Here is a 25,440-nt window from a genome sequence, read left to right as displayed (position 1 = left end):
CTTCGTTTTGGATGGCCCTTTTCTTTCCAAAAGCCTTTGCTGCAGAAGAAGAAAACCAGTGAGCAGATATTTCTTTATGGTTGCTGTGTTTGCTTGTATCTGTGAGATGGTTTTTTTTAATTTTTGTACAGAGCTTTGAGTGTTACTTTTTAAATAAAACCACTTCTTACTCAATCAGTGTTGTTGTTATTTGCTACAGTGGACCCTCGAATTACAGATGGCTCGACTTACAGACTTTTCGAGTTACAGACTTCTCTGGCCGCAAAATTTAGATTCAACTTGCAGCCGGAGAATCGACTTACAGACCAGAAAAAACCCAAAATGGAACAAAAATAGAATAAAAACTGCCAGTTATGGGATTAATCAGTTTTCAATGCATTGTAAGTCAATGGAGATTCAACCTACAGACTTTTCGACTTGCAGCCACCATTCTAATACGGATTAATTCCGTAAGTAGAGGGTCCACTGTATCTTGATATTATTGCTCATTATTTAAAGAAGAAAGCAGTAGTCCTCTTCTTGGATGCATGTCTTAATGCGGTGATTGGGTTTGAATATGTCAGAGAAACTGAGAGCAGTGGTATCAGTAGGCTGGACTCCATTACTAATCTGGACTCATACTAGGGTCATGCAAGGCAGAATAGTCAAAGCTGAAACTAAGACTACGATGCTTCAGTTTTCTTCAGAAACTAATGGTTGTATCATCAAAAGAGAATCGGGAGTTCTAGTGGTGATGGGAGTACAGAAATTCTAAAAGAGCAGCTGCCGGGCAGCAGCAGTAGCAGAGGTGATACTGGCAGAGAATAATTCATAACATCCAAGCTAACTCTTGTTACTACTGCATGGAAGGAGCCAATGGTAAATGACTTCTGGATGCTTTATATCTCAAAACCCTACGATAAAGTTGTTGAAAAAATTAAACAAGATACTGCTGGAAAATGAGATGCCCAGGTTGAAAAGCACTCAGATCAGCTGCTGGGGAAGAGGTATGGACAAGTGTGAGAAATGCTATTCTAAATGAAGCACATGCAATAAAGCAGAAAGGATGTTAAGTTGTTGGTATGTACCAATGCAGAAGGAGAATCTGAAGTTATGTGATGCATATAAACAGAACTTGAAATGTTAGAAGTATAAATCAGGGCAATCCTGAAATTTTGAAAAATAAATGGAACATGTCAACATCACAATACCAAGTGTGAGTTAACTCAGGTGGACGGGAGCAGAACATTTTCAGTCAGATAATTAAAATGTGTTTTACTACACAAGAGGATCAACTCAGAATAAACAATGTGGCTATAATAGTGAAGTGTGGTGGAATAAAATCAGGTATGAGGTATAAACCAAGTTTTTATCCTTCAGTATCAGACTTCATGGAAAGCCTATCAGCATAACCATAGTTCAAATCTATGCTTAAACTACAAATGTGGAAGAAGAAAAAATAGGAAGCTTTTATGTATGTGTCCAGGAGGAAATTGATCACACAACAGGGCAGGACATGCCGATAGGCAGCTGGAACAAAGGAGTGGGAAATGAAATAGAGCAAAACACCTTTGAAGGATTCAAACTAGGTGTTAGAAATAAAGCAGATCAACTTACAAAATTCTGTCTAGTCAGCAATCTTATTTATTGCAAATACATGCTTCAAGCAACCTGTGATTGTACATGTATGCATCACCACATGACCCTTAGAGAAATCAAATAGGCTATATAACTGGAAACAGAAGATGGAGAAACTATTCTCTCTGGGGGTGGGGGAGATCCAGAAAGTTTAAGCCTGTGGTGCAGAACTCTATAAAACATTAGAGTACAGGTGAAGAAGCACAGTAAAACAATCCGAGTAACAAATTATAATTTAAATAACATAAGAAATTCCTGAGGAATTTAAAAATCAGGTAAAGCATAGATATGAATTACTAAACTCAGCCAATAGCACACCAGAAGTGCTGTGGACTGAAGCCAGTAGTTTCACCAGGGAAGAATGCAAAATACTATTCCTTTAGCCAAAAGAAAAGCTTTAATGGGTAAGTCATGAAGTGCTTTAAAATGGTAAATAGCAGGTGAAAAGCAAGAGTAGGAGATGACAAAAATAGGGTTGGAATCCTAAATGCAACTGTAGAGCAGCTTGCATGTTTGGACAAAGAGAACTGTGATTTAAAAAAAAAACTTTGCCACGAAATATAACAGGATATACTGTACAAAGAAATAAAAGAGGATAAAAGAAAAGACAAACAAGAGGTCTCTTCCGTTAGATCCAAGAAACCAAACAGACTCCAGCCAAGAAAATGGAAGAGTGAGACTCAAAAGGGCAGCTTTGAAAGAACTAGAAAACATCCTGATGCTTAAGGATCTGTAGACAAAGACAAAGACCAAGATCTTCCATACTATGGTATTATTATATAGAGATGCAAAAGCTGAACAGTGAAGAAAGATGACAGAGGGGAGAATGGACTTGTTTAAAATATGGTTCTGGGGAAGAACTGCGAATACCATGGACCGCCAGAAAGACAAATAAATAGATTATAGGTCAAACGAAGCCTGAACTTGCCCTAGAAGCCAAACTGAACTAAGGCACTTGCACTATAAGAAGATAATCAGAAAGCAAAATTTCAAGAAAAACTGAAGAAACTGACAATGAGAGGAATTGATTCAGTAAAGGAAGCCAAGTCCTTTAGTTTGCCAGACCTGAGCAGAGCTGTTAGGGATGGGACCTTTTGGAGGGTGACAATTCACAGGATCGGCGTTACGTAAGAAGTGACATGGCAGCTCATAACTCCAAAAACATTATCAACACATCATAAATGTGTAAGGTTTATCTTACTTTTATGAAACTGTTGGCGGCTATTACATTTTTTAAAAAGCAGCCCTTTTGTTACCCTAAAGCAATGATGGCAAGGCTTTTTGAGCCTGAGTGCCCAAACTGGAACACAAAACCAACTTATTTATTTCAAAATGCCAACACTGCAATTAAACCTGAATACTGAGGTTTTAGTTTAGAAAAAGCAACTGCCCCTGTATTGTGTGAGGGTAAAATGCTTCTCTTTTTTTCCTAGGGGTGATATTAATAGGGAAATACTTACTGGTCCTCCAATGGCGATGGTGACTTACGGCTCACGTGCCCCAGAGAGGGCTCTGCGTGCTAGCTGTGGCACATGTGCCATAGGTTCGCCATCACTACGAAAGTACATTTGCTTCTTGTTCTAGATCAGTTCCAAGCTCTTCTTGTTCATACTGTGCATTGGCAAACTTCAAGTAAAGAACACAACCGACTTCAGTTTGTTTTTATGGTGCTTTGAGAACATTGGTTAGCAAGCGGGATTGAAATTCAGCTAGTACAGCACAGTATGTACTTCCCCTGGGGTCAATTGCTGGAGTTATAAATTATTCCTGTAGACATACAATTAAAATTAGTGTACAAGATTGCCTGTCTTTCATTGGAAGTCCTGGTTTCAGATTTGTTCCCTTGAGAGAAATTGTTTTCAGAAGTGGGAAAAGGCCAGTGGGTTATTAGTGCTGGTGATGTATTAGCACTGAATCTCTTGGCGATACTTGCCTCTGTGCCCACATGAATCATAACTGCTCCGGATAGCTGCTGTGGTGCTTAGCTGTGTAGGTATTCACAGCAAGAATTGTTGTGAGTATAGAGGCTAGAAGACTTTGCATTCAAATTTTGGTATGCTTTGAACTATTCACTAGTTAGCCTTAGTCAAGCCTCCTAACCTCTGGACCCAAGGTGCCTTCCGTAATTAAAAGCACAATGTTAAAAGCTAAAAACAGTAAATTATTCAAATATTTAAGAGGAATTGATAACACATTTAAAATGTAAAGTAAAAGCATTGCTAAAAACAGATTTAGAAGCAACCCAACAAATATAAGCCATCCTGTTTATTGTCTCCTAGACAGTCTCTAAGGGAAAGTCTGCCTGAAGAGAAAGACCTTTGTCTGTTTGTTGAAGAACAGCAGAGATGGGCGCAGCCTGGCCTCTTGTGGGAGGGTGTCCTAGAGTCTGGGAGCAATGACAGAGACTTTGAATTTGCATCCAGAACCAGATAGACAGCCAGTGAAGCTGCTAAAATAGTAGGGGGGGGGGGAGAGGCAGGAAGGGTTATGGCAGTGGTGTCGAACTGTGGCCCTCCAGATGTTCTTGGACTTCAACTCCCAGAAGCCTTCACCACCACCTCTGCTGGCCAGGATTTCTGGGAGCTGAAGGCCAAGAACATCTGGAGGGCCACAGTTCGACACCACTGGGTTATGGGATCTTGTAACCAGCCCCAGTTAACAATCATCCTGCAGCATTTTGGCTCAGAGACTAATCCAGAGCAGACCCAAACTGTGGACTTGTGTTTTCAGAAGGAGTGTAATCTGATTCAGCACAGGCTGCAACTCTCTTCCTTGATCTGCCTTTCAACTGAGGAGGAACACCTCTGTCTTGTCTAGATTAAGTTTCAATTTGTTCACCCTCATCTAGTCCATCAGTGACACCAGACACTGATCTAGAACTGAAACGGCTTCCTTGGATTTAGATAGCAAGAAGGGAGGGAGTCGTATGCCTTGAAGCTTGAGCCGTGTGTTCATAAAGAGGCCTCCTGAGGGGTAGCTAACCTTTTGTGACATTTGCCAAAAGGAAGAGCAAGGAAGAAGAACACGTCTGTGGGAACAATGAAAGCAAAAGGCCCGTTCATCAGCTTCCTCAGACCCTGTAAGCTTGACTTGATGAATGGGATCTCTCCCCAGAGCACAGGTTGCTGTCCTCTGAAGATGCCGGCCACAGAGACTGGCAAAATGTTAGGAAGAACAACCTTCTGAACATGGCTAAAGAGCCCGAAAAACCCACAACAACCAATGGGATCTCTGTTCTGCTATTCTTCAGGTTTTCTCACCTTTAGGGACAGTGTGTGGGGGGGGAGTATCTTAGCCTGGTTCTCCCACGTAAGAGGCAGGAAAGGCGTTCATTCTACCGGTCTCTCAGCTTTTTCTGCCCTGTCTTTGTACCCTACAAACCTCTGGAAAGTGGGCAGGGGAATATTGAGCCCTCCAGACGCTGTGGGCTGCTTCTCCTCCAGTACCTTAAAACTGGTCCTTCTGGCCGGGACTGATAGAAAATGTTGGCCAAAGCATGCAACAGAACACCAAAGGTTCCCTGCCCTTTTATGAAGAGACTTTCCACCTTGTATATGGCTACTGAAGAGGTGCCAGTGAAAGGGGAAATGACCCTGTTGGGGCATGAGCTGAAGCTATGTGTTTTGTTCAGTTGCTTTTTTGCTGAGTGATAGGCAGGGAAATGTTTTTCATTGTGGCCCCATAATCCATCTCAGTTACCCAGTTCTCTTGTCTCTTTTAGACAAGAGGATCCATCTTCTTGAGTAAACAGACCTGTCACAATCATCAGCTCTGGTCATCACTGGATCATTCTTTGACTTTTTCCAGGTCTCGCTGACCCGCAGCCCACCAACCTATGAGACTGAAGGTGGGGGACGCTTCCTCTTATCTTATGACAGGACATTGGTCATCAAAGAGATCTCCAGTGAAGATGTGGCTGATATGCACAGCCTTCTGTCCCATTACCACCAGGTAAGTTAAGTTGGCAGACACAGCTCCTTTGTTGGGGCTACAGCCAGATGGCTTTATGCTCTGATTTGGCTTCTGAGATAACATAAGGAAGCTTATGGAAGCTCTCTGTCCCTCCACATTCCCTTATATCTTGTTCTGGACCCTTCACCACATACCTCCCGTGCAGACTTTTGTTGATACATAGTTGACTGCTGGGTGGAGTGGAGCAGGACACACTTAGGAGCCTTGTAGCGCAGTGGTTAAATTGCAGCACTGCAGTGAAGACTTTGCTCATGACCTGAGTTCGATCCTCAGATCAGGTTAGCTGGCTTGAGATTGACTCAGCCTTCCATCCTTCCGAGGTCAGTAAACTGAGTACTCAGCTCACTGGGGAGCGGGGGGGGGGGTGCAAATGTGTAGCTTGCATAATTATGTTGTAAACTGCCCAGAGAGTCCTTTAAGTACTCTTGGGCAGTATATAAGCAGCACACTTTGCTTTTGCTTTATTACGTAAATCTATTTTGGGTTCCAAGTGTCTGTGTTCATAATGTAAAATAAAACAAAGTGCCAGACTTAAATTAAGAATGTATGCAAGTTTTACAGGGCTTTTTTCGGTTACCCATAGGTAGGGTAGGGGCGGACTTAGGATACTAAACCCTTTACCCCCAATCACTGGGAGTTCTCCTCAATTCTTCAACTATTTCTGATATTTGAGCAGAAGCTGCGAAATCTTTTTGAGCTTTTCTTCACAACGTTAGGAGCAAGGTTCTGAAAGTAAAAAATGCTGACAATGAAGGAATGCTCCACATTTTTCTGTCTTAAGAACAGCAGCAACGTTATTTATAAAGCGCCTCAACACTATATAACTGTTCAGAAGCTGAGACAGGTTCTATCTGCAAACTACCAAATCTTTCCCTTGGGCCTGTGATCACAAACTGGTAAAGTGTGTACAGACCTGGTTATAGGTACTGCTTTTGAAACAGGTCATGTTGGTCCATTAGGGAAGATCAGATAGCAACAGTAGTATAATCCCTTCATTAAAACAGAAATTTCACAAAGTAGAACAAGGTTCTGAATTCAGGATGACATTTCTTCAGGCTGTTTGTTAAGCAAAATCAGGGACATTTTGTAAAATGTATTTGTTGACCCAATTTGCACATTGTAACACCCATCAGATGAAATATACAGGGTCTGAGACTAATATAATCAGCCTAGCTCATAGGTCAGGGAACAGGAGTAAATTACCCCAAATGGGGTAAAAGTGAAAATCCTGGGGGTAATGAGCAGAGTGCTACACCCAAGAAGCAGGCGTCTTTTAATTTCATGGCTGCTGTCACCCTCTGCAGTGATCATGGAGCCCAAGAAAGTTAAATTTGTCACTGTCTCCATATCTGCCCCTTCTATTTGCCAGGAGGTGATGGGGCCAGTGGCCATGGTCTTAGTTTTTTTGATGTTGAGCTACAGACCGTTTTTTGCACTCTCCTCTTTCACCCTCATTAGCGCAATGGTCCTTTGATTTTGGGCTGTGGCACCAGGGTGGGTGACATGGCCTTTAGCCTGGTTTGTTCGTTTTTGCACATCACACATAGAATGATTAAAGTGGTAGGGAAAGCCCCCTCCCCAATTCTGCGTTGGCTGTCTCTAGCAAGCATGTCATTGCTAGCACAACTCTGGTAGCCACTGATGATGATTAAATCCTCTGCGAGCTAGCAAAAATGTAATGCAACTTGCTAAGCACGTTGGACACCTTACTACTCCCTATACCACACCAAGGCTGGAGTGCAATGTGTTCCAGCAAAAATAGTGCACATCTTTATCACATTTGGTGCATCCTGCTAGTTCGGTACACAGCCTGTGTAGATTCAATAATATTTTTAATTCAAATAATGTATGATTTCCTTCCTTTTGAATCAAGGGGGTAACGTCGGCGTATATAAATTTTTTGGGGGGTAAAAGGTAAAAAAGTTCCCTGACCCCTGGCCTAGCTGATGCTGGATGAAAAACAGATTTCCTGTTGCAATACAGCATTCCAAAATGAAGCAGCAAGGGCACTTCTTGGAAGTATAAGTGTCAGTAGCAGTTATTTGGATCAGAACACTAAGTGGCACACACAGGATCCTTGTAAAGCAGCCGTAAAAACAGACTTGGCAGTCCTGCTGGCAAAGCTAAAGTTGAACTGGTGGTGGTGAATTAAGTGTGGAAGCAGATTCACTACCTGCCACTAGGGGGAGGGTTAGTCCTTCTGAGCCATTTGGAAGGAAGATCTAGAGTGCCATTTAAGCTCAGCTGTCAAAATGTAGCTGTAAAAGAAAAGATAACCCATTTAATAATCAAGAGCAAAGGTGGAGGTGAACAAAGAGGAAGTTGATCCTGGAGAGCTGAAAAGGGGGGAGTGTTGGTATGGAGTAGTTATTATCAGAGAGGTGTCGTTAGTTGAGTTGGGTCCAGTAAAAGCCCTGAATGATGCCTTTTCGCTTTGAATGTCCATAGTTTATTAATTAATTTATTTAAAATGTTTATCCTGCCTATCTAGACACTACACAAAGCATAGTGCATGCACTTTTGAGTGTTATTTATAACCAAAAGCCCTTATGACTTGTCTTTTAAAATTTCATCTGAAATTCTCAAGGCACCATTTGCAAAACTCAGGGAGCACCATTTGAATCAACTCATGGGTTGATTTATCAAAAGTCAGGGGAGCCTGTGGAACTGGACTCCAACATGGCGATTTTGGTTCTGTGCTCTGATTTACTTGTTTTCTAAAACGATCCCATGACCATGAACAGGTCCTCTCCCAGCTGTTTTGGTTACCATCATCTGTTTTGGGCAACTGGGAAGTTGGCAACTGGTATTTTCTAACTCTCTTGTTGGCATCATCTTCTTCTAGTACATTGTGAAATGCCATGGCAGCACCCTCTTGCCCCAGTTCCTGGGCATGTACCGACTCAGCGTGGACAATGAAGAGAGCTACATGTTGGTCATGAGGAACATGTTCAGCCACAGGCTTACCGTGCACAGGAAGTATGATCTGAAGGTAATGTGCATGTGAGGTTGGGCAGGTATTCCGTCTCAATGGGCAGTCTCTTGCATGCCATGCTTGTCATGTATACAGGCCAGCCTTCTCCCATTAGGGCCCTCCAGAGCTGTTGAATGAGGGGCATTGAATGCCCATCAGTCCCAATGAAGAGAATTAAGAGTCCAACATCGGTGAGTGCCAGATTGGGGAGAAATGGAGTCAGTGGTGCTACTTAAGGTCTGGCTTGATCATGTAAGTGTTGTGAGGTGTGAACATGTGTGTCAGATGCTAATATATCAGACCCATCCACCTAGAGCACTTGGATTGATTACTCTTGGGTTCTTGGGTTAGTCTTGGGTTTTACCTCCCAGTCTTGGGTTTAGTCTTGGGTTTTACCTCCCAGATCTCCTCCTCGTTTCTCTTACTGAGCCCATATTTATTTCTGTGTCCAGAAGTCTTGGCCTTGTTGACATGGCTACCTTTGAGAAGCTGCTGCTTTCCAGGTGGTTCCCTGCTTGTTGAACTCTTTTCTTTCTTAGAGGCTTGAAGCTGCAGAACAAAGGCAAGGAATCAAAGGTAAAGAGAGACTGGGAGGTGGCCGAGGGCAAGGCTGAGTGGCAGTACCCAGCTTTCTTCCTGAGAAGGCTTGTCAGCAAGGAGTCCTCTCTTTAAACTCTTCAGCTGTAAAAGGGGGATTACAATCACGGAACAATGGCAAAGGCAAAAGGGAATTCATAAAGATTGCTTTAAACTGTTTATTTGGTGGAGGTTCTTCCACTGAATAAATAAGTGATCGTTTATTCCACGAGGCCACTGCTAAGTTGTTCAGGTATGTGTTCTGCAGGTACCCTACACCCCCCCCCAGTTCAATCCCTTCATCTCTTCTCTATATGTGGGAGAAGGAATGAAAAGGGCATCTGCCTGAGTAATGTTGAGGCATCAGCTCATTTTGGCTGATCACATATCCACTTGTTAAAGGCAGAGTTAAGTGTAGGCCTGTTACTTGCACACAAAATTCCTTCATTCCATATGCCTTTTGACATGCAACCCATAGGGTCCCTTAAGTTCTAAGATGATGATGACAACAACAACAACAATGACAATCTGGACCATGAGCCACTCTGTATAGCACAATGGCAAGCATGCTTTCTTAAAGAAGCAGAGTGGTCTTGCTCTGGTTTGGAACCAACCAGATTCCCTGTGCTTAACATGGATTGCATGACCTTGAGTTTGTGCGCTCCAGTATTGGCACAGTTGTTCATTTAAACTTCTTTATAAGTTGCCAGGAGGGCAGTATTGCAGGGAGGGAGGGAGGGGAATTGAACAGAACTATCGTTTCCTTCTCTCGCTTTGCTATCCTGACCTGCCTGAAGCTTCATTCTCTTTTTAAACTGTCCATAAGCCCTTGGTGCCTAGAATTTCATCTTATGTGGTGGCATCACCCACCTTTTTCTTCCTCTTTCAGAGATACGGTGAAGCCTCTGTCTTAGCCCAAGAATAGGTAACTGTGGCCATCCAGATGTGGTTGGCCTTCAACTCTTGCTAGCCCATAACCAGATGAAGGACAATGGAAATTCCAGTCCAGCAACATCTGGAAGATGACCGCTGTCCATGTCTGGCTTAATCCTAACGGAAATGAAGCCTAACATTAGAATCCAATACTGATCCATTCAAAATCCATTAAGTACTGCTGAGTTTGAAGGAAATTTCTCTTTAGCTTGTGAATATAGGATTGCAGCCTCAGGGAGTGTAACTGGATTTGCTTAGATTTGCCCCTTATAGGTCTTCACGCTCCCTTTCTCTTTCTCCTTCTGTTGCTTTCCTTCCTGGCCAGACGTTGTGTCTAAATTTAGTTAATAACCTCCTCAGGGCAAAGACCATCTCTTGCTCATGTTGTTTCATAAAGCACCATGTGCTCTGATGGTCCTTTCTAAACAGTGTACAGTAAGATGCAGCACTGATTTCCGAGGCAAGATCCTCCCTCCACCCCGACTTCCCACTTCTAAGGTCAGAGACGAGTGTTTTCCTCTGAGCATCCTCCAGCCATTTCTTTCAAGCCAATTAAAATTTGCTCGCCTGAACTAGATCTCCTAAGAAGGGTGCCCAGTTCGGATCTGAAGGCCGCACGCAACACCAGAGCCATCCATTTTCCTTCAGAAACTCTGGCTGACCTCCTGAATGGTGGCTGTGGCTACACGTGTATTTTTTTGCAGTTGTGTCCGCCCTCTCCTTAAGTGCCAGGCTTGCCCTGAAATGTGAGCCTTAAACTGATGGTTATACCACGTTGAAATCTGAGGGCATTGTTTTATTGGTTTATTATTTAAACCGTTTGTTCCTTGACTTTTTATTTTATTTTATTTTATTTTTGCTTTTCGTGACTCCCAAGCCACTTTACAATAAAATTGACTCTAGGTTAACCCATTCAAAACAATGTTAGAATATTTGAAAAGAAATTTAAAACGTTAACAAAATTATTTAAAACAGTTTCCAAAAGAGTTTTTTTTTTCAAAAAATCATTCTAAAAACCAAAAGCCGTTTGGAGCAGGACAGTTCTAGTTGCCCATTGGAACAACTAGAACCAGCCTCAATTGCCTTGGAAGGGACTTCCACAATGGGGGGGGGGCACTGCTGAGAAAGACCCACCTCATGTACCCACCGACATTTCCTTATGGGGTTGTGCACCACATAAAAGGGCTTCTAATGAGGGCCTCAAACTCCAGGCAGGTCCTACTCTCAGAAGCTTTTGTCTGTGCCTGCTTTGTTGACTCCGGCTTCCTGGTGCCTGTTCAGCCTTCCCTCCTTCTCTTGTTATTCCAGTGAAACGGTCCCTTCTCTTCAGGGAGTTCTTTCATTGTGTCTATCCACTCTATCTTCCTGCTTGGCTACCCATCATTACTGACTAAAAGCCAGTTCTCCCACAGCAAGGTTATACCTTTTTTTAAAGCAGAGTTAATTAGGTCCTTGTTTGCAATTGCAAATGTTTAGGAGGCAGGAGAGAGGAGGAAGGGTCCCATAACAAAGGCTCTGGCAGGACTGCTGGATAGCTCAGTGAGTTAAGGCCTCTGGCTGTGGAGCCAGAGTTTGGGCGTTGATTCCCCCACGGTGCCTCCTTCACAGGGGCTGGACTCAGGTGACCCACAGGGCTCCTTCCAGCTCTTCAGTTCTGAGGTTAAATGCAGCTGGCTTGTGCTGGTGGAACATGGCTCATGTGCCACTTGCAAAGGTATGCCATTAAACTGACATTGATATGATGTTAATTGACTTAGTGGCCAATTAAATGCTTAGCAAGATCCTTCTTCTGAACTGATTGCTCTTGAATATGAAAACTCTTGCCAGCTTATCTAGAGGTGAAGGGGTGTGGGCAAAAACAACACGGGAACGGAGCAGTTGGGTGGGCAGGAGGACTTTTCATTGACCCTTTCCCCGTCTTGTTTTACCAAATTGCATCTGCGGTCACGAACCCATCTCCTCCCCAACAAAAGCATGCTAGCTTCTCAAATGTGGTTTGTTCTTGTTTTAGAATATCATGGGCATCAAAACTGTGTTCCCCTGGGAAGGAATAGAGCAATTTCCCCTGGCAGTAGCCCTTACCTTTTCAAGAGTGGTTTGGGCAGGCATGTGCCTCTTTGGGTGTGGGGAGAAGGGTTTGTATGGCGTGCCTTGAGTCCCTTCCAAAGAGGTGGCCAAGGAAGGTTCTTGGCCTAAGGCTGGAATGAGAGAACAGAAGTGAAGAGACCAAGAGCAGATGGGCTTTGGGGAGGGGGGGACGACTTCTGAGCAAACGTTGATACGCTCCCTGTCTCCACACTCAAGCATTACATGGGGTGGGGGGTGGGGTGTTTCTCCAGCGAAGCTTTCTTTTCGAAGAAGGGAAGGAAGGCACTGTGGTACAACAGCTTCATTTTGAACACTGCCAGAGAACAGCACTGACTGTCCTCTTCAGAAAGACGGGGGAGGGGGGAATAATAGGCTATTATGCAACCAAAATGTTTTTGAGGGGGGGTGAGACCTAGGTTCATATTTCAGCTGCATCAAGCCCTCCTTTGATAGCCTTGTGCAAGTCACGCTTTCTCAGCCTCCTCTCTCCTTCTGAAATTGGGGAAAAAAATAATTGCTTGCCACAAATGGTTAGAATGAATAAAGGCTGTAATTAGCACAGGAAAGGTGTTAGGCAGCATGCCAGCACTGATGCTTAGGTTGTAGCTGTTCCATTTCAGATGGTGCCTTCACCCTGTCTAGAAAAAAGGGGATCCCCAGATCCATGTAAATATGGGCAGGTGCCCTTTCTGGTCAGGAGAAGGTAGAAAACATTGTTGGCCCTTTGGATGGAACCCTATAGGCAGGAGGCAGGCACGCAGATGGAAACATCACTGATTTTGTCTCTTCTCTGATCAGGATACGGTTGTACTGCAAGACCTATTTTTATATTTTAAAAAATCCCAGATAGTGTTTGACACAGCGGTACTTTCACAGACACTACTGACTTTTGAGTTGAGATTTCTCAACGTATGATCCTATATACTACTCCCTTTCCCACTTTGGGTAATCTCAAGGCTTATGTGAACATATTGTTGCGAGGCTTGTCCTGGAAATACCTTCTGGTTCTGTTTGTGACCTCAGTGCCTACTTGGAATCTAATCTTTGTGCTTCTGCCTTTCTAGGGCTCCCTGGTGTCCCGAGAAGCCAGTGATAAAGAGAAGGTCAGTGAAGGTCACGCCTGCCTGGTGACAGGTGTTGTACTTTATGTAGATGGGAGGTGGAGCCGCTTTGTACTTGATGGCTTAACCCAGGGCGATCATATAGCTTCCTCTTGTCAACTGAAGATGCAGACAAGTTCCTTGGCAAGGTCTAAGAATATATTTCTTTTTTTATCTGAGTTTTTTTTTTCTTGAGGACATCTGTGCATTGGCCCTGCACTCCTTACGTATGTGGCACAATGCAAAGCTGAACAGGGCAGGTCTCAGCTCCTATAGCAGGGAAACGTGGAAGCTTAAAATGCAAGCAAATGCAGGCATTCCAGAGTTTGGTTTTCAGAAACAAGATTACAAGTCTAATGTTTTGCATCCATACTGAAATTATAGGAAGTCAGAATGGAGACGGGGGGGGGGGGGGCACAAGGATAGTGGTAGCGCACAAGATTTTGGTGCACATGGACCCATGTTCAGTCCCTGGCTTGAAAAATCAGCTAACAGGATGGGAAAGATACTTAGTCTGTGACTCAAGAGAGCCTCTGTCAGCCAGAGTACGCGCTACTGGCTGGGTAGCCAGTAGACTAGCTGGTATAAGGCAGATTCCTATGTTGCTCCTAACTCTCTTTTCTCAGACTCCAGTTTGCACAATCCCTTACCCTATTGCTGGCTAAGGGTGGCTGTGCGGGATTCAGAGAGCTGTAGTTCAAGAAAGGAACTTTCCTGACCTCTAGTAAAGGATTGTGACTTAGTATGGAAAGTATGTCTCTGCACGGCAATTCCATGAGAGCTTCCCACTCTACCCTTAATGTGGCACTAGACAGAATTTGACTTTCTGAGGATCTTTTGAGACCCGACCCGCCCTCCTCAAAAAGGGGTCAAGAACTGCTTTACTTTGGAGATGTTCTCTGTAGGGCAGTAGTTCACAAGCAAAAGTGTGTGTTGTTTCCTTACTGCTCCCTCCTCTCTTTAACGCCACGCCCAAGGAGAACAGAACAGGAGTTGTTTGTTTTTATATTTAAAATATTTATATGCCCACCCTATTGCTGCATTCTCCAGGTAGCTTATGTATTCTCTTGACAGCTTGCAAAAAGATAAAAACAACATTAAAAATGGATACACTCATGGCGTGGAACCCGGCTTAGGCCCTGTTCTGCCACTCCTTGGTTGGAGCCTCTGGCTCTACCAAGCGTTTGCCTGACTTGGTCTCTTCCCTTGTGCCTCCCTGTCACGCACAATATGCACTCATTTGCTTGCAGGGCAAGGAACTGCCAACTCTGAAAGACATTGACTTTCTGAACATGAACCAGAAGGTGTACATCAGCGAAGAGGCCCAAAGAGACTTCATGGAGAAGCTCAAGCGTGACGTGGAGGTACTGTGGCTGTCTGGGCCTAGGTGGAATGGTAGCATAGCAACACCAGTCAAAGAGATCCGTCTAGTGATGGGCTTCTGAGTGAAAGGATCATTCTTCTGAATACGCTCTTCTGAATAGTCTCAACTTTCTTAGGTTGTGCTGGTTGTGTGGCAGCACTTGCGGTGTTCCTTATTTCTGAGCTTTTGGGGTGAAAGGAGGGGAACCCTAAGACTCAGGACAGGGCATTTTCGAGATGGCTCATTCATAGGGTCACCATGAGTCAAAGGCAACTTGATGGCACATAACAACAACAATCATGAGATGCAGGGAGAGAGCCTTCCCACATTGCTTCTTTTGGAAAGTGGGCTAGCTAGCATTGTAGTGGAGGAGACCCAGAGCATGAGCATGCCTTTTTACCTCCATGGCATAGGAAAGGGGTAGTTGTGCTGCGGTACCTCTCAGATCACCTGCTAAAGCCGAGATCTTTCCCTTGGACAGCTTAGCCCTTGCAGCTTCCCCTTCTATTACGCTGGGTCCTCCTACCTTTCATTTTCTGTTTTATCTTTCTGCCCCTGTCCATCTTTCACCGCGGTTTGGCTCTTGAGACAACCATCTCCTTGTCCCTGGAGCCCCCAGGGTACGGGGTTGGGTAACTGCAGTATTTGTTGCCGCTTGTGGTTGATAAACTGGCTTTTTTTGGAGTTGTAAGTCAGAAGGCCCCCCGGTGGTCATCTCACCATTAGCGGGAAACCTGCTTCAGCAGGAGGAAATCGTAGGCTCTGCAATTATCACCAGGCAAATTAACTGCTAAACTTTAACTTGATTCCACTTTGAGTCCCAGTTTGTGGCTTGGGAGGAGGATGGAGAGTGGGCATAGGAAAGTCACTCTCAGATTCTGTGTCAAAGGCTTAAAGGCAGTGTAACAGTAGCAGCTCTGGTCTTTGGGGTGGGGTGGGGACTCGGGACCCCCTGCTCCTGCACAGGGTTGGTTTCCCTGAACTCCTAACCAGATCTGAGCCATCTGAAAGCATTTTTGCACTGCAAGGGCCGGATAATAAAGGTGGAGGGGCAGGTTACTCTGCCCAAACTATCCCTCTGAATCTGCAAGCAGCTTGTAGTTCCAAGAGTGCCAGTATTTTGTTTGTCAGGGAGCAATCTATAGTGTAGTGTTCAGAGTGACAGACTAAGGAGATCTGGATTCAAATCCCTACTCAGCCATGAAAATTCACTGAGGTGGGGAAGGGTAGAGTAGAATTGGTAAAACCACTCTTTGAACATCTCACTTACCTTGAAAGCCCTATTAGGGTTGTTGTAAATCGGTTCCAATTTGACAACATGTAACATAATGTAAATCCAGAAGGTTAGGGGAAGGTTAAGAATGTTCTGTGGCTCGTACTGTGTTTATCTCCCAAAGCTCCCAGGATTCTGGAAGCAAACCACACATGGAAACAAAACGGGGAATTGTTTCCAAGATGCTTCTGGACTGATGCAGCAGGCTTTTACCTGCAGCATTTGCAGAGAAGAAAAGACTCTAGTTAGTCATCTGTGTGGGGCTTTTTCTGGAGGTGGGAGGGAGAACTTTGCCCACTGCCATCTGAATCTTCCAGCCAGTGAAAAGTGGGGTGGGGGAGATCCTTGTAGATATTGTACTGTGATCCCCGAGGTCCTCTTAAAGTGTATGTGTGTGTAGAAACATACCTGGAGAGATTGGGTGCAGTTTTTTTTAAATCTAAGAGTGAGCTTTGAGGAACTCTGTCTGCAGCAGGAGCCAGCGAGGCACCGTGCTTTTTGCCTGGCATCTGCGTTGTTCCAAGTCCACATCCTACCCTCACACTGCAGGAGCTTTTCCAGTTAAAAAAACAACAACAACAGCAACCAGACACACTCAGACACATACGCACGCGTTGTTTTTATAGAGACAGCAAGTCCTAAGGCACCAAGTGAACTTGTGATTGCCCAAGTGTTCAGATAGTTCTTCAAATAGTAAAAAGAGTTGATGGTCCATCCAAGGAACAAGGTGGGTGGGAGAAGTGAAACCTAAGATTAAATCCGGATTTATATTTTTGGACTTCTACCTTTTTCTTTTCTTTTCATGCAGCCAAGGCTGCAATCATAGCTGTATAGCTTTCGTATTCATAGCTTTGAGTGGTTGAAACTTTAATGACAAAACCTAGATGCCTGACTTGCCCAAAGACTTTTGTGGGTTTTTTGGATTGCAGATCGCACCCCACCCCATCTGCTGTATTGAGACAAGAATAGAAGTTAGCTTCCAAACCTAGAAAAAATGCTCACAGCCAGTATCTCATCAGCTATTGCATTTCCTTAGGGACTGAGTCTGCAGAATTGAAAATGTTTCTGCAGTGCAGGATTCATCCTATTAGCCTTAATGACTGTTAATAGCATGTGATGGTGGGGGGGTGACTGCAGATGCTCACAATCTTAATTGCTACCCCAATAAACCAGGCAGCCTTTCGCTTTCATCAGCTGAATCTCTTCCCAAAGATTCCAGCGTGATCTTACAAGCGTGTGTTGTGTGCAGATCTTACTCTTTGTTGCAATTCCAAACCAGGAGAAATGATAGAAAATGGGGCTTCCAGTTTCACAGAACCTGTAGCTCTTGAACATAGAAAACAAAGCGGCCTGCTGACAACCCCCAAGAAAACTTGGCCTGAAATTCTTCTCATCTCTTCCGTTCCTTTCTGCTCACTGTCTGTGCAAACGTAGCTGCTCTGGTGGTGTTCTTAGGAATGGAACCGCTGAGGGAGACTTTTCTTTCAGGGCTGAAGGAATGACGACGCTCCTTGCTTCTGTTCAGTGCATCTCCGCCTCCCCCACTCTCCCTCTGCCACTTTTTAATCTTCATAATTCTCACGCAAGGTAAAGCTGTCCCAGAGTCCTCCTCTGCTTTCTGAAGAGGAGGCTGGCAGAGGTCTGTGAGCAGCGGTCTAGTTCACACATTACAGTATTTCATCCGTCAAGGCTGATCTTCCTGCTGACGTTTAGGCTGGTAGTAGGTGGCCTACTTTTTTAATGGCCTGCTCATTATTTATTGATTTTATTTGCTTATCTCTTGCTTCTTTCTGCAGGGAACTGAAAGTGCGGTACATGATTCTTCCCTTTCCCCCTTTTTAAAAAAGCCTCTGGTCTTGTATGTTGGTTTGAACATGATTGAATCTGAGTCACCTATTGAGCTTTAAGACCAAGTGGGCCTTTGAACTCAAATTTTCTCAAAGCTAGAGGTTTTTTTTTTAATGACAACACCAGGGATATTGGCAAGTTTTTGGGTCTGAGCCCCAAGTCTTTGGTATGAAGTCCTGAGTTTGAGTCTTTGATACTGAGTCCAAATCCCTGTTAAAAACAAGCTTTTTTTTTCTCCAGAAAGGAAGGAGGGGTGGGTGGGTTCCAAGTCACGAGTTGAGCCTGAGCCTTTGAGGGGGGGAACCCTAAGTCAAGTCCGAGTCGAGTCACTGATGCAATTTAAGTCTGACTTGACAGCAAGTCCTGCAACTCGAGTCTCCATCCCTGGACAGTACCCTATACTGGTTTCCATGCTTGCACTACAGAGCTACTGGCACAATCCGTGGATTGCAATGAGTAGACACTTGAAATGGGCAATGCAAAATATAAGTAATATTTTACTTTGCCTATTTTTTTAGTTATATCAATAAAGATTGATACATTTTACTTTTGTGATGAATGAAAAGAAAGAATGGAGTGGACTTTTATTCTGTTAACATGCAATCAAGGAATTCCACAGTATTGCTATTTTGCTGGAAAATGTACATCTTGTCTTTCCTACCCAGAAAGACATAACTTTTTTGACGTTTTATCCTTACGACAGATCTATGAGGTGGTATTTCTCAGTTCTTTAGTCCACACCTGTCTCTTAGGTATAATATTACATGACACACAGCAGAGCTCCCAGGATTTTTTAAAATAATGATTTAGAGTATTTTGAACACTTTAGAAAGCACTATGTAAATATAAAGTACTGTTTATTAGTACCTGTAAATACTTCTCTGCGGAGAGCTGGCCCTTTTCCTGCCCTGGTTTAACTCGCGTTTCACTGCCCTGGCACCTTCTTTATATTTCAGGCTAGAGCCATAGCTAACATGTCCAATGCCCAGAGAGTGTGGGAGTGGCCAAGAGCCTGTTTAATGTAGTGCAGGAGTTCTCAAAATGGGATCCCTAGATGTTCTTGGACTGCAATTCTTGAAGGCCTTCACCCCTTGCTGTGATGGTCAGGATTTCTGGGAGCTGCAGTCGAAGAACATCTGGGCACCCCAGTTTGAGAACCACTGGTGTAGTAGATGGAATGCCAGACTAGGCGCCAGGAAACTTGGGTTCACATCCTGGTCAGCCATGGAAACTCACGGCAGGTGGTGATGTCAATGGGAAATTATTCCCAGAACATCTTGAAAACCCTTTTAGGGTCACCAGAACTCAGAAGTGATTTGATAACACATAACAGAAACACTTCTTGGTTTGTCCTTGAGGAGAGTAAGAATGAGAGTGTGCCTTGGACCTTCGTAAAAGAGAAACAGCTTTTTTAGGTCAGTGACACCTTGAATTGTAAAGCAAAACTGGCGAGATATATATATAAGCCCCTAATCTGTTTTTAGCATGGTTTGTGGTGCTTCTCCTTGATGTCACTCTTGTTGCTTTTGAATGCGTTTAGTAACTGCTGATGCTCACAGACTCCGTCTGTGATGCTGGAGAGGTTGCGGTGGACTTCACCGCAAGGGAAAGAAAATCCTTGGTTCCAAAAGGTCCTCCTGTCAAACAGGTGGAATCACAACAAGGACCCAAGTATGGGAGTTAAATCTGGGTGTATTCCAGTTAAAAATTAGGTACACAGCTTTGAACAGCCGAGGCAATTAATCATAGGGACAAGCTGCCAATGCAAGGGTGGTTCTCTCCTCCTTCATTGCCCAGCGCATGCCACCTTCAGATTAAAACATTTCATCTGCCTTTATTCATTCTTGATGCATCCAGGGTAAATACTGCCCTCTGGTTCTTGCTGTCACAATCGCTGGATGAATTTCCACACAGCAGATAATTTGATGCTGTTTAGTTAACCCTTAGCATGACTTCACTAGCTGCAGGGGGCAGGAAGCTGAGAGCAGAGGGATCATTGTTTGCTAATTGGTTATCTAGTCTACATCAGGTCCTTAAGCCACCAGATGAATAAGTAGATAACTTTTCTGTTTGTTGGTGAATGTATCTTGTGGAGTTTGTATTTCTAACCTAAAGGCTGTAGAGATCAAGATGTTTTGAAGTAATAAAAGGGGCTCAAGACAAGGTAGAGAACTAGGGTCCATATATTTCAGCACTGACCTGGATGTTATGCAGAATGAAGTGGGTGAATTTTGAATTGTACCACTTCACATTGAAGGAAATGTTAGTGCAACAGTTTTGAATTTGCCCTTGTGTTTAATTCCACCACCGCCCCTATCTTCTTAACATAGTAAATGGGTGCATCAGAAGAACGGCTGTGCTCAACATTTTCCTTTTTGATAGATACGCACCTGTCACCTGCAGCCTTAAGTGTTGCATTCTGTTTATCAACCACTTAAATCTACTGCTTTGTTTTCTGCAATGTCTGGAATAGAACTGTTTCATAATCTAGAGTAGAGTGTTAAATTTAATTAGCTCCAGAATGGAGACTGAATTTGTGCAAGACTGGGCAGAGAAAGTTTAAATGTGATCCTTGGAGTAGGGGAGGAAATGTCTTAGAGCAGGTGGTGTCTTTAGATGCAAGTTGGTCTCAGTTCAGATTCCTGCTTAGCCATGAAGCTCACCTGGTCCAAACCAGGGGTGGAAAACATGTGATCCTACAGATGTTGTTAAACTGTAACCTTTGTCAGCCTTTTTCAGCAGAGTAAAATAGAAACAAATGTAGGAAGAGGCAATCCAAGAATCTAGAGGGTTGCACATTCCCTATCACTGCATTTTTAAAAAGTTGACATATCCCTAAATTTATTTTCATTATCAACTGAAATACTGATATCAAGAGGGCTTTCTTGGGCCAGCACTCACAAAGCCAGAACCCTTTTGGATTCTCTGAAAGAGGAGTAATATAACTTATCATGACTAAAATAATTAGTGGCCCCCAGCTATCCAGGAGTAAAAGGCATGATTTTGATACTTTCTTATTTATTTATTTATTTAATTTATATGCCGCCCACACTACCCAAAGGTCTCTTGTCGGCCCTTCTTATGAAGCATGCTGTTAAAACTCTGTATGTGTTTCCAAAGGCGAGGGTTCTCCATGTGTGCTATTTTAGACTATTTTCTATGATCACATAGATATGAATGTGTTGTATTGAAGCACAGAACATTCAGGTCCTGGTGTTTCCTCTCCCCCCCCCTTCCATTGCATTTCACTGTGTTTCAAAAGCAGTGGATTTGATAAAGACACAGGATGGCTTTGAACTGCATTCCAATGTAGTTCTATCTAGATTAGGTAAAGGTAAAGGTTCTCCTTGACAATTTTGTCCACTCCGTGTCTGACTCTAGGTGGCGGTGCTCATCCCGTTTCCAACCCATAGAGCTAGTGTTTGTCCGCAGACAGTCCTCTGTGGTCACATGGCCAGCGTGACTAGACATGGAGCCATTTAAATCAATGGGACTTACATTAGTCATAAGACATTGAATTTAGTAGATTCAGTAGAACTGCTTTAACTAGGACCAAGTCTTGGTTTCAGTCCTTGACACCTTCCTAAATGGGATCTCCTTCTGGCTATTGGTTAGAACTATTATGATCACACAGAAGACTGATGGTCAGAAGATGCTATATTGTTGAAAATGAGCCCTTCCCCCTGCAGCAATTAGGTAAGCTGCTATGGTTGCCATGTTGAACATTCTAAATGTTCTAAAGTAAAGCTCAGTGCAAAAAAGCCTCATGGTTGCAAGGTTGTAAGATCAGCAGTTTGAGTCCACACGACGGAGTGAACTCCTGTCGCTTGCCCCAGCTCCTGCCAGCCTAGCAGTTCAAAAGCATGTAAAAATCCGAATAGATAAATAGGTACCACCACTGTGGGAAGGTAACGGCATTCCATGTCTAGTCATGCTGGCCATGTGACCACAGAAACTGTCTATGGACAAACACTGGCTCTATGGCTTGGAGACGGGGATGAGCACTGCACCCTAGAGTCGGACATGACTGGACAATTTGTCAAGGGGAGCCTTTACCTTTACCTAAAGCTCAGTGCAAAAGACCTAGAGGCAGAAGAGGGTGTGCTGTTTGTGCAGGGATATACAGATTGATGAAGAGGTCTGAATTAAACGAGTGGTGGTGGTGGTGGTGGTGGTGGTGGTGGTGGTGGTGGTGGTGGTGGTGGTGGTGGTGGTGAAACAATCTGGAAGGTTTGTTGGGGAACCTCTTTGTAACAAATAAGTAGAAAGCAAATTCCTGAGGAGGAAATCCCCACCAACTGGTAATTGTGCCCATATGCTCAGTTCCTAGTGCAACTAAAGATTATGGGCTACAGCCTGCTGCTAGGGATCCATGATGTGCAGCGAGCTGAGCAAGAAGATGAGGAGGAAGTGGAAGAGGAAGAGGGAGACGGTGAGCCTGCGCCGTCAGTCGGTTCCTATGGCACCTCTCCTGAGGGCATCGGTAGCTATCTCAACTCCCATAAGCCTCTGGGGCCTGGTGACTTCGACCCTTACATCGACGTCTATGCCATCAAGAGTGCTGAAAGTAAGTTGGAACAAGGGAGGAGTCTTGTGGCACCTTCAGAACTAATGTTATATTTATTATGGCGTAGCCTTCCATGGACTAGAGCCAATGGGGAAGTAGACCAAGGGCTGGGAAGCCTTTGTGGCAAATATTCCAAACTACCGGACAGCAGCCTATCATAGATTGTGCATGAAATAAAACTTCAGAGGCAAGGTTGGCATTAGTGAGAATGCAGGGCCCTTTGGCTGTTTAGCCTCTGGCACGGAATTCAACAACCTTTAAAAGAAGAAGATGATTAAGTGATCTGTTGTGTGTGGGAATCTGCAGTGGTAAGCAAGTTTAAGCAGAGCATCTGTATATGATTGTAATTTTGGTCTTGCATTAGTAGTAGACCTGAGCCGTTGAAAACATGGCCCTTCCTCTGGTTGTTGGACTGCAATGGCTTCAGCTGGCAAGGGCTGGTGGGAGGTTGCACACAAACAACATGTGGAAGGCCAGATGTCCCTCGGCCTTTTACTTAGACACACATGCTAGTTCTGCTGTGATCCTGAAGAGCGCCTCATAGCTGTCTAACTGCTACAGACTAAGCCCTCAGGATAACTCCTGGATGGCTTCACTAACCTAACCCTTGAATCAAATCATTGTCATTTTCTTCCTTTGATCCTTTCTCTTCAACCTAGGTTTTTAAAAGCCACTGAAAAAGAGGGAAGCAAATACGTCAATCTGTTCTACTGCAGAGTTCTGGTTGCAGAATTCGGACAGTCTTGGTGTAAAACTTGGGCTATTGGAGGGTGGTCTGTAATATACGTATATAGTAGCCCTGACTTTATTTCTGTCAGAGCTGGGCACTAGCTTCTAGAGAGCACTTGAGTTTGACAGCAGTTCTGCTTGCCGCTTACCACTGCAGTATTATCTATACAGTATGCTGCTTCTGGTGTGTTCCTTTCTAAAATGCAGGCTGCTTTCAGTATATACATGCAGAATATGATTGCACACATTTATCACTCAAGCTTTATTTTTAATGTGCTTGTCAGTGAAGAAGGAATTGTCTTCTTTTCCCCTCTCCTCATCTCTCGACCCTATTTGGTCAGCTAGTATTCCTGGGCAAGATGGAATGGGGATTCTTCTGACATGGCACTTGGTTCACATTCATTAGCATCCTGCCCTTTGTTCAGGCTACTCTGGTATGGCCATGCTTTTCACTCCTTCCCATGTATCCTAGATGGTGTGGCTTCATGTTCAGTGTAAGAGAACATGGTTGTGATTAGCATGCTTATGTCTTGCTTTATAGTCCTTAGATTCTGGAATACGAGGAAGGTTTGTCTTGGTGGAACTTCCTATGGAAATGACTTCTGTGTCTATATGTGGAAAATACCATCACTCCTGTCTCTCATTGTCTTGTTTCGTTTTTCCAGATAGTCCCCAGAAGGAGGTTTACTTCATGGGTCTCATTGACATCCTCACACAATACGATGCCAAGAAGAAGGCTGCCCATGCAGCCAAGACTGTCAAGCATGGGGTAAGTTTTTCCACCCTCTTCTTTAGGAATGGAGTGTTCTTCTTCATCATAAAGCCTGCAGCTAGCCTCTGGCCTCCTCTGTCCACCCCCAGTGCTTCTGTGCTTCTTTTCTCCAGCTGATGGTGGCTGTCATTGTTTAGCTTTGGCTGCCCCATCTCTTTTTATTGTGCATGTACACGGTTCAGGAAATGCCATGAACAGCAGTTGGTACCAGGCATGGGGCTTTGTGTTTTTGGGACTACATCTTCATGAAGTTGGGGAAGTGGCTGGGCAGGGCTAAACTCTAGAGGAGCTGCAAGGCATTAGGGTGCTGCCTATTATACTCTATACAGGGTGCCTCTGAGGAAAGTGCCTAATCCCTATTGCCTTGCAGTTCCTAAAGAGTTTAGCTCCACCCAGCCTCTTCTTTGTCTTTATGAAGATTGATCATGTCTGATAGAGCCCTTATTCCTTAGGTTAAGCATAGCAAATTGCCTGATGGATATTGGATGTGGTGGTTTTGTTTGTTTGTTTTTCTTAAAGCCCCCAGAATTCTGGCTGGTGGGAATTCCTGAAGACTTTTAAAAGCTGTGGTCTAAAAAACACAAATGTCCCATACCTAGTTGACAAGTGATTGGCCCTTGAGTGGGCAATACAGGAGTGGTCTTGCCTACCTGACTTGATTAGAAAAAGAATAACTGTGTCCTATCCTGCAGATAAAAATTGCTTCGGTTTGCCTGCATACGGCTTTCAACGTCATCATTGGGCAGGAAGACTGTAAATCCTGTTGTAACCTTCAGAGACAAGCAGACACAAAGCATGTAAAACACGGGTGGGGAATGTATTGCCCTCCAGATGTTGTTGCACTGCATCACCCATCAGCCCTTGTCAAGGCCATCAGTGATGAGGGATGATGAGACCTGGTGTCTAAAGACACCTGGAGGGCCATATGTTCCCTGTCCTTGATGTAGTGAGTTGCTTACTGTTGCAAATTAGGCAGCAGAGATAACTCTAGACTTCTTTTTTTTACTTGGCTTGCTAAATCAAGTACTGTAATGGTAACACTTGGAAGGTAACAGATACACAAGGATATCCAGGACTTCTGGTGTATTACATAGTGTGGCAATAATTGTACGCCATAATGGACACCAAAAGGGGTGGGGCAGAGGTGGAGAAGCTGCAGAAGACAAAAGCCTGCTGGTACTTTTTAAATGAACCATTGCAATCATTTTCATTGCACCAGTGGGTTAATCCTCCTGTGTTCTTCAGCTAGCGGGACAACATATACAGTGAATGCAGGGCAGAGAACAAGGGCTGTATTGTGTCAGAAAGTTGTGAGACAGACATAGTTTAAGTAGAACAGTGCATGCCTGTCAGAGGTAAGTGGTCAGTTGAGATCATTTGCAGACCAGGGATCAGACGCTGGCTGTCTTCCCAGGATCCACAGATGATTTCTCTACATCATGGTGGGCATTGGTCACTCCTCCGGATGATCCATATCTCTGATCATCCCTCCTACATAGGCTACGCTGGCTAGGGCTGAAGGGAGTTGCAATCTAGACACATCTGGAGGGCCACAAGCAGCTCACCCCATCTTAAACAAGGACTGGGAAGAAAGAGGGGGATGACGTGGTTCTTGCTGACTCTTTTGT

The 25,440-nt window shown here is 44.1% G+C and overlaps 1 protein-coding gene across 2 annotated transcripts in view; it reads left to right on the top strand.

Moving 5' to 3' along the window:
• Positions 1-25,440, top strand: part of PIP4K2C (phosphatidylinositol-5-phosphate 4-kinase type 2 gamma) — a 46,839-nt gene that overhangs the window by 19,356 nt on the left and 2,043 nt on the right. For both annotated transcript variants that reach the window (XM_020778471.3, XM_078384689.1), the window contains exons 4-9: positions 5,425-5,568; positions 8,435-8,581; positions 13,225-13,263; positions 14,511-14,624; positions 22,068-22,311; positions 23,706-23,809. In XM_020778471.3, coding sequence (XP_020634130.2) covers positions 5,425-5,568; positions 8,435-8,581; positions 13,225-13,263; positions 14,511-14,624; positions 22,068-22,311; positions 23,706-23,809 — 792 coding nt within the window. The remainder of the gene's footprint in view (positions 1-5,424; positions 5,569-8,434; positions 8,582-13,224; positions 13,264-14,510; positions 14,625-22,067; positions 22,312-23,705; positions 23,810-25,440) is intronic.

The sequence above is a fragment of the Pogona vitticeps genome, chromosome 2, assembly GCF_051106095.1.
Source record: "Pogona vitticeps strain Pit_001003342236 chromosome 2, PviZW2.1, whole genome shotgun sequence".
Classification (NCBI taxonomy): Eukaryota; Metazoa; Chordata; class Lepidosauria; order Squamata; family Agamidae; genus Pogona; species Pogona vitticeps.
The sequence above is the reverse complement of the archived record's forward strand: the minus strand, read 5'-3'. Positions and strand labels throughout refer to the sequence as shown.